The following is a 9,051-nucleotide window of genomic DNA, read 5'->3' on the forward strand; positions in this document are numbered from 1 at the left end:
TCTTGCAGGGGATGTGGCATTCTAACAGTGGATGGATCTCCAATCAAGTTGTAGTTGTCCCCTCAGCCACTTACGTCCCTCCAATGCTGGCCCTTCTATTTTTACCACATACACAACCAGTGTAGCTTGGAGGTATTGTATTTCACTGTCACAAATGTCATTCCCACAGGAGTTGCCATGTCTCCTGTACAAGTTCTTAGTTGGTTATTTGCAGGCTTCTGTTCAGTATTAGTATTTGTGGAATGATTGAAACAGCTGAGCCAGTGAGCAATTACATTTTAATCAATTTGTCGTTCACTTCTTGTGTGAGCCATATTGATTGTATATTGTTTCACTTTATAAATCTCAAGGCTACCCAGTCCTCTGTCTCTCATCATTATTGTACTTTTCATCAATAGCATACAGAAAGTGATCTTTCTGCAACTACAACTGAACTATATATTTCTTTTTCTTTTATTCTTGTCTGCTCAACATGCTCTTTGAATGTGCCCTTTGTTGCATTCTATACAAATATTGCCTTTATTTTTTTATTGGACTGGTTTACGTGAGCCCCCGTCAGAATGGTAACACAATTTGTTTGGCCAGGCAGGTTTCTGTTTAGACAGCACACACACAGAATGCTGGAGGAACTCATCAGGCCAGGCAGCATCTGTAGAAAAGAGTACAGTCGATATTTTAGGCCGAGAGCATTCAGCAGGGCTGAAGGATGGGGAGACCTCAATCTCCCCAGACTCAAGTTCTCTGAATCCCACCACAGCAGAAGGGGAGTTTGAACTCAGGTAACTAAATAAAAATCTTGACTTAGAACAAAGAACAGCACAGGCACAGGCCTTTCATCAGAACTGGTCTCGGCCCAAAATGTCGACTGTACTCTTTTCCATAGTTGATGCCTGGTCTGTGAAGCTCCTCCAGCATTTTGTGTGTGTCGCTTTGGACTTCCAGCATCTGCAGATTTTCTTCTGTTTAGATGTTACAATTTTGTTTACCCTCATTTTCTGTCCCGACTACAACTCATTTGCATCTGTGTCTGTTTTCATTGATAGAGCTATTTCAACTGCTTTTTTATAATGTGAGCTGTGCTATTTTTGAGTGCTTTCTTGTGAGATTCCATAAACTAAACAATTTCTCAGTGCATTGTTAAACCCATTAGTGAACTGACAGTGCTCAATTCAATACAACCACATAAGCTATAACGGACTCCCATTCCTTTAGATTCCCTCACTGATACCTAAAAGTATTCAGCAATCGACTACAGTTTTGGTTCTAAATGCTCCTGCATTACTTTCACAGTATCAGTAAAGTTCATTTTGGCTAGGTTGGAGCAGTTAAACTGCTAAGCAAACTGTATGACTTTAAACTCAATGCACTCAACAAAACTAGCATACACTTCTCATTGGCTATTACAGTTGCTTCAAAATACTGCTGTTTGCTCAGTATAGGTGAGCCAGTTATCCGTTGTGCAATCAAACACCTCGATCTTTCCGATCCAAGACAGGCTTTTTGCTTTTTTGAAAACCTGTTATCATCATCCGGTACTCACTGTTTATAAACTCATGAATTCTACTTTAAAAAAAAATTGGACAGTCTGTCTGTTCTTGAGAAACACTTGCTATGCTGGTTTAAAAAAAATCAGACCGTTTCTTGATGCGTTTGGAAAACTCAGAAGTATCACTGTGCTCCACCAGATGGACAGTTGTTTAAGTCACTGCTGTTATGGTTTGTAACTCCAAAAGATGAGAACTACCGGTAATTGCAAGAAAAAGACCAGGAGACGGGTCTCAAATTTGTTTTGACTTTGTGAGGTGGGCACTTAGCACGTTGTGGCGTCATAGCGTATAAATCACGTATCTTTACATGTAACCAGTAATGAAATGAACAAGAATGGTTAAATTACAACATTACACAAATACTACTGAAATATTACTCAACACCTGGGAAACCCCCAGTGCATCTCAGAGAGGAAACTTTTACTGGCACTTGAAAAGTGAACTGATCAGGAGATTTGTGCAACACACACAAAATGCTGGTGGAACGCAGCAGACCAGGCAGCATCTATAGGAAGAAGTACAGTTGACGTTTCGGCCTGAGACCATTCGTCCCCCGGACTAACGGAGAAAAGAGATAGTAAGAGATTTGAAAGTGGGAGGGGGAGGGGAGATCCGAAATGATAGAAGACAGGAGGGGGAGGGATGAATCTAAGAACTGGAAAGTTGATTGGCAAAAGGGATACACAGCTGGAGAAGGGAGAAGGCCTTGGAAGAAAGGGGGAGGGGAGCACCAGAGGAAGATGGAGAGCAGGCAAGGAGTTATTGTGTGAGGGAGAGAAAAAAAATTAAAAATAAGGGATGGGGTAAGAAGGGGAGGGGCATTAACGGAAGTTAGAGAAGTCAATGTTCATGCCATCAGGTTGGAGGCTACCCAGCCAGTATATAAGGTGTTGTTCCTCCAACCTGAGTTTGGATTCATTTTGACAATAGAGGAGGCCATGGATAGACATCTCAGAATGGGAATGGGACGTGGAATTAAAATGTGTGGCCACTGGGAGATCCTGCTTTCTCTGGCAGACAGAGCGTAGGTGTTCAGCGAAACGGTCTCCCAGTCTGCGTCGGGTCTCACCAATATATAAAAGGCCACACCGGGAGCACCGGACGCAGTATACCACACCAGCCGCCTCGCAGGTGAAGTGTCGCCTCACCTGGAAGGACTGTCTGGGGCCCTGAATGGTGGCGAGGGAGGAAGTGTAAGGGACTTGTTCCGCTTACAAGGATAAGTGCCGGGAGGAATGGGGCGGCCTAATGGACAGGCGAGTCGCGTAGGGACGATCCCCGCGGAAGGCAGACAGCATGCGGGCGGAAGGAAGGAGAAGGACGCGCCTGGCGGTGGGATCCCGGGGGAAGGGGTGGGGCTCCCCGACGTCATCAAAATCTCGCGCACAGGCTGCGTGCGCTGACGTCACGGCCGACGACGTCTATATAAGCGTCGGTGCGGAGCCGCTCGCCCTTTTCGGTCGGGGATTGCGGGGCCGTAGGGTGCGTCCTTCCATCGCCATGAGGCTCTTCAGGTGTATCGTTTCGGGTGAGTACCGCCGCCGCGGAGAACACGGGGCGTGGAGGGGTAGCGAGGCGGGCCTGCTCGTCTGTTGGTGAAAGCCCCGCCGTCGATTGTTCCTACCCAGCTTGTGTGAGGAGGCACGGCCTGGGAGCTGTAGGCCGTGCTCCGCCAGTGCGCCGGCGCGGGGGAGGGAGGTGGTGTTCCTGCTCCTGACCGTCCCTCTCTTCTTTTTGACCGGCAGGAGATGAGATGTTCTCCGACATCTACAAGATCAAGGAAGGCTCGAAGGGTCTCACTTACGAGGTGGAGGGGAAGGTAAGAGAATGGGCGATTTCATTGTGTATGTGGTAGTGCATCTAGGCCAGAGCAAGCTTTATAAGGATGTTAAAAGTTCGCATTTTTTCCGCATTGGCCTCTTATTGTGGCTGTTCTGTAGGGAATTCTCTAGAGTATTTGTTTCCAAACCAACTTATCAATCATTAAATCAATTTAGATACAGATTCTGATGTTACAGCTGTCGGATAACCGATAACTTATTTTTCCCCAAGTATATTAGCAGAACGGAAGGAGGGATCGATGACTCGTTAATTGGTGGCAATGCTTCCCAAGAAAGTCCTCCTGAGCTGTCTGACGCGCTAACGGTCAGTGGAGTTGACATTATCTTGAATCACCATCTCAAAGAAACTTATTTCGCCAAAAATGATTACAAAGTTTACATAAAGGAGTACATGAAACGGTGAGTAGTAAGCCTGAATTTAAATGGATAATGTGATTTCCTTGCCAGGTTTTGTTGAGTTAGACTATCTTAGTACAGTTGCAAGAAAAAGTTTGAACTGCTTATGGTTACCTGGTATTCTGTGTTAATTATTTATAATGTTAGTCACAATAATAGACAAATGCAATCTACCTAAACTGTTAACACAAAACAATTATGCTTCTTGTCAATACTGAGTTCGCCATTTAAATAATTGTAGTCTAGGATCCAAAAAGTATGTGAATCTCTGGGGTAATGCCGTCTACAAAAGCTGGAGTCTGGTGTTACAGTCAGTGAGATTGGAGGTGTGGGGTGTAGAGGTGCCCTGCCCTATAAAAGACAGCCAGGTTACTGGCAAAGATCTGCATATGTGCACCATGCCTTGTTCAAAACAACTTTCAAAGGACCTTGACGAATGGTAGGGGTGCACAAAGCTGGAAGATTACAAAGACTTGAGTGTTCACTGCAGTAAGAGAAATTGTCTACAAATGGAGGAAATTCAGTACAGTTGCTACTCTCCCTGGAGTGGTTATCCAGCAAAGATCACAATGTGCAATGGTGGAGGAGGAGAAAAAGAACTCGAGGGTAACAGCAAAAGACCTGCAGGAATCTCTAGAACTTGTTAAGTCTCTATTTGTGTCCACTGTAAGAACAACACAGAACAAGAATGGTGTTCATGGAAGGAGACAATGGAAGTAACTGCTCTCCAAAACAAAATGTTACACATCACAAGTTTGCAAAAGACCAGCTGGATGCTCCACAACATTTCTGGGATAATATTCTGTGGACAGTTGACACACAAGTTGAACTTTCAGGCAGAAATGCACATTGCTGTTTAGATGAAAAGGGCACTGCACACCCGCACAAAAACCTCACCCCAACTGTGAAGTATGGTGGAAGGAGCATCATGGTTTGGGGTTACTTTGCTCCCTGCAGGCTTGGCCAGCTTGCAATTGTTGAGGGAACAATTAATTCAAATCTATCAAGACATTTTGCAGGAGACTGTCGGGGTAGTGATCCATCAGCTTAACGGAACTTGGATGATGCAACAAGACAATGATCCAAAACATAAGTGTAAAGGTACGGCTTGACATGATTTTGCAGCCTGAACTGTGAATGATTAAAACAGCGCATTCAGTAAACATGCAGAGGGGTCTTGGCCCAAAACATCAACTGTACTCTTTTCCGTAGATGCTGCCGGCCTTCTACCTTCCTCCAGCATTTTGTGTGTGCAGCGTAAAAGTACAATTGTTCGTACTGTAATTCATCTATAGATTTTATTCTTGCCATAAGTTGTCTTGTGTTTTACATTTGTAGAAATGTCTATGGGTAATGGTTAATATATTATGTACATGTACGTGTATCCCCCACTATCTGAAGGTAGAGCGTTCCTATGAAATGGTTCATAAGCCAAAATGTGGTAAAGCAATTACCATTTACTTACATGGGAAATATTTTTGAGCATTTCCAGACCCAAAAAATCATACCAAATAACACACAAAACCTGAAATAACAGTAACATATAGTAAAAGCAGGAATGATAAGATAAATACACAGCCTATATAAAATAGAAATACTTTTCTGCAATCATTGCAGCACTCGTGGCAAAAACACTTGGCAGAAGCACTCTTTCCAGTAACCTTTAAGCTATGAAGCTGCCAAATCATACCAAATAACACATAAAAATACACAGCCTATATAAAGTAGAAATTATGTACAGTGTAGTTTCACTTACCGGAATTGGGAAGACAGCAAACACACTGATGGTGTGTTAGGCTGAGTCGATGGAGGTTGGGGTGGTGGAAGGTAGAGGAGACTGGGGTGTCATCTCATCGTGTGTTTCCATCAGGGCAGTCAGGTCACCTTCTATGTCTGCCTGCCTCGATGTCGAAGGTCAAGGTTCGTCGTCTGCTGTAGCCGATGTGGAAGGCTTGAAAAATGCCAGTATGCTTGACTGCTTAGCCTCGCGCATTTTTCTATCATAACAGTTCTTTGTAAGCACTCAAAACATCCTGCAAACCTGCCCTAAACCTATGTACCCTTTCAAAATTAAAGTTAGACTTTTCTGCAATCATTGCAGTGTTGTCAATTGCTGCAAAAATCTCATGCATTTGCTTCACGTTCAGTTCCTGGACGACTTCACTTTTGGGCCATTCGGTATTGTGTTCGGTTTCAATTGTTATCCTTTCCTCTTGCAAATTGCATCATTTCTTCATCTGTCGGTTCTTGATCATGGGATGCCAAAACCTCTTCAACATCATCTTTGTCAACTTCCACAAATCCAGCTTCCTTAACCAATCTCAATATTGCCGTATTTATTGTTGATGGTTCGAAGCCTTTAAAATTGTTCACTGCTTCGGGACATCGTTTCCTCCAAACGCCATTTCTGATCGACAATGTCCTTACTTCATTCACCACGATGGAAATGCTTAATTATGTCTAGTTTTATGCTAAGTGTAACACCCTTACAAGCTCTTTTAGGATTTTCAGATACTTTAGAACTCATCTTGCTAACGGATGCACAAAGTAAATCGACATAAAGCACAGATGCTCAGAGGCACGTGTTTAAGCAATGGCGGCTAGATTGCAGTTCCGGGGGAGGGGTTTGGCTGCTCGGCGCGCGCTGCCTTTTTTCGTAACGGAAAACACCGTCTGTTAGCGAAAACAGGTAACTAATGTAGGTCTTTTGTAACAGCGAGGTGTAAAGCGAGTGTTCGAAAAACGGGGGCTACCTGTATATAGTTCATTGACATTAAATTTAAGCAGATTGTTAGTCTGTTATTGTGACTGAAATCAGACCACATTTTGAGTAATGCAGAAAACTGGGGAATTACAAAGTAGTCAAACTTATTGCAACTAACTGTGGTGGTAGAGCTGGTTCTTTTTCAGATTAATATAAACAAACAGTACTGGTGGAGCAACAATCAATGTTTCATACACTGATTACTTTTGTTCACCTTTAAATCTTGTATGATACTGATCTGTTTAAATTTGGTACACTATCAAAGTGCCTCGGTCAATTCTGGGATGTGCCCTAGAGCTTGGCTCTCTGCTCCCCAATGTTCAAATTTCTGCAAGTGGGTGCTCTTGCCTCCATTCTTGTCTGATTCGACATGGGAGTGTTGAAAACTGATTAGGTAGTGGTCAAAGAGCTATTGAGATATTTTGAACCTAAAGGATCTCATTTGAAGCATTGAGCCCTTGATTTTGATTAAGATTGTATTTGGATTGTTATTGAAGCAGCCAATGTAAAAAAAGTCATAATTTTATCTTAACCACAGCCTGAAAGAAAAAATTCAAAAAGAAAACCCAGAAGCATTGGAAAATTTTACTTTGAGTGCTAAGGCTGTTGTTGGAGATATTCTAAGTAACTTTTCAGACTATAAGGTAAACAACTTTTTTTGTTATTTAATGAAACTTTGAAGCAAATAATTAAAATGTCTTCTCCCCGTAGCTCTTCATGTCCTGACCAGTCAAGATCTGTCAAGATTTTCCTTAAATATACATAAAGACCTGGCCTCCACAGTTGTTTGTGACAAAGAATTCCACAGGTTCACCACTCTGGCTAAAGAAATTCCTCCTCATCTATTCTAAAATAACACCCTTCTACTCTGATCCTGTGTCCTCTGGTCTTCGACTCTCCCACCACAGGAACATCCTCTCCACATCCACTCTTACCACCATTCAATAAGTTTCAATCAGGTCACCCCTCATTCTTCTAAATCCCAGTGAATTCGGGCCCAGAGCCATTACACCAGTCTTCACATGACACGGTGTTTAATCCTGCAGTCGTTTCTGTGAACCTCCTTTGAACCCTATCTAGTTTCAGCACATCCTTTCTATGATATGGGACCCAAAACTGCTCACAATACTCTAGATGAGGCCTCACCAGTGCTTTATAAATCTTTACCTCGCTTTTATATTCTGGTTCTCAAAATCAATGCTAATTTTGCATTTGCCTTCCTCACCAGACTCTACCTGCAAATTGACCTTTGGGGAATCCTGCACAAGGACTCAAGTCCCTTTGCACCTCAGTTTTTATATTTTCTCTCCAATTAAAAGTCAATTTCATCAACACTATTCTACCTGCCTTTTTTTGACCATTCTCCTAATCCAAGTCCTCTGTCGTGCCTCTACTTCCTCAAAACTATCTCTCCTCCACCTGTGTTCATATTGTTTACAAACTGCAACAGTCATCAATTCCATAATCCAAATCATTGACATATAAGAAGATTGGTTCCAGCACAGACTAGTCACCTAAGATATACTCATGGTATTGAGCTAAACATGGCACCAGTGTTTTTTCTGTTGTGTGACATCTGGCATTTGGGAGCTGAAACTGGCAATTGATCAAAGTTTGAATTGACGGATTGATACTAAATTCAAGAACTTGTTTAGTTTTATGTAGGTGAAAATATGGATACTGAAGGGATGGTTGCATTGCTAAATTATCGTCCAGATGGTTCTCCATATATGATTTTCTTCAAGGATGGTTTGGAAATTGAGAAATGTGTAAGTATTTGGAAAATATCCATTATTTACCTGTACGTAAAACATGCCAACAGCAATATTGAATCTGTCATTGGGGATTGTGGGGAAAGGCTTGGATTTTTAAATTGTAACTTTTAGATTATTAGTGTAATTCCCTGTTGAAGTATGCTTTTCTGCCATTTAAATTAGCTTGTGATGTCTCGCGGCCTTAAGTTTAAACATGAATTTATTTCAATGTTAAACAAGTGCATCTACTGATAGACCTTAAGTAAAATTTAGTGACTTTTTGGTTTGCATTCAGATGCCAGATTAAAATTCCTTAATCTTCTGACTGCTTCTTTATGGCAGTTCAGATTGAATAAAGGTAGACATGGGAGTAATTTTGGTTTGTTTCAGCTACATCTTGTCAATGGCATGAATGGCTGGTCTCTAACATTGAGTTTCTTTTTATTTTACAGTAAATCTGCCTGCAACTCATCATGTTGGATTTGTCAGTCACAATGACTTAATGTTCATATTACCTGCAATAAACTTGGAACTGGTATCATTGAGCTGATTCATTATTGGTGATTAACTTTGTTTTACTGAGCAACACACAATTGGAACTAAAGTATGACAGCATCTCTGGAGGGGAATAAACAGTTGACATTAGGGCTGAGATCCTTCATCAAGCTCTAGAAAGGAAGGGGGCAGAAGCCAGAATAAGGAGGGACAGACTAGATGGGGATGAAGAAAGCTGGGAGGTGATGGGTAAC

The 9,051-nt window shown here is 42.2% G+C and overlaps 1 protein-coding gene and 1 non-coding gene across 2 annotated transcripts; both read left to right on the forward strand.

Moving 5' to 3' along the window:
* Nucleotides 1–2,950: 2,950 nt before the first annotated feature.
* On the forward strand, nucleotides 2,951–8,840 carry tpt1 (tumor protein, translationally-controlled 1). The gene is made up of 6 exons (XM_073045968.1): nucleotides 2,951–3,075; nucleotides 3,293–3,366; nucleotides 3,600–3,787; nucleotides 7,087–7,192; nucleotides 8,204–8,317; nucleotides 8,755–8,840. The coding sequence occupies exons 1-6, from the start codon at nucleotides 3,048–3,050 to the stop codon at nucleotides 8,755–8,757; spliced, it is 513 nt and encodes a 170-aa protein (XP_072902069.1). The 5' UTR covers nucleotides 2,951–3,047; the 3' UTR covers nucleotides 8,758–8,840.
* LOC140728651 (small nucleolar RNA SNORA31) lies at nucleotides 8,542–8,670 on the forward strand. The gene has a single exon (XR_012099138.1). It is a non-coding gene; the product is annotated as a small nucleolar RNA SNORA31 (small nucleolar RNA).
* Nucleotides 8,841–9,051: the final 211 nt, after the last annotated feature.

The sequence above is a fragment of the Hemitrygon akajei genome, chromosome 5, assembly GCF_048418815.1.
Source record: "Hemitrygon akajei chromosome 5, sHemAka1.3, whole genome shotgun sequence".
NCBI classification, from domain to species: Eukaryota; Metazoa; Chordata; class Chondrichthyes; order Myliobatiformes; family Dasyatidae; genus Hemitrygon; species Hemitrygon akajei.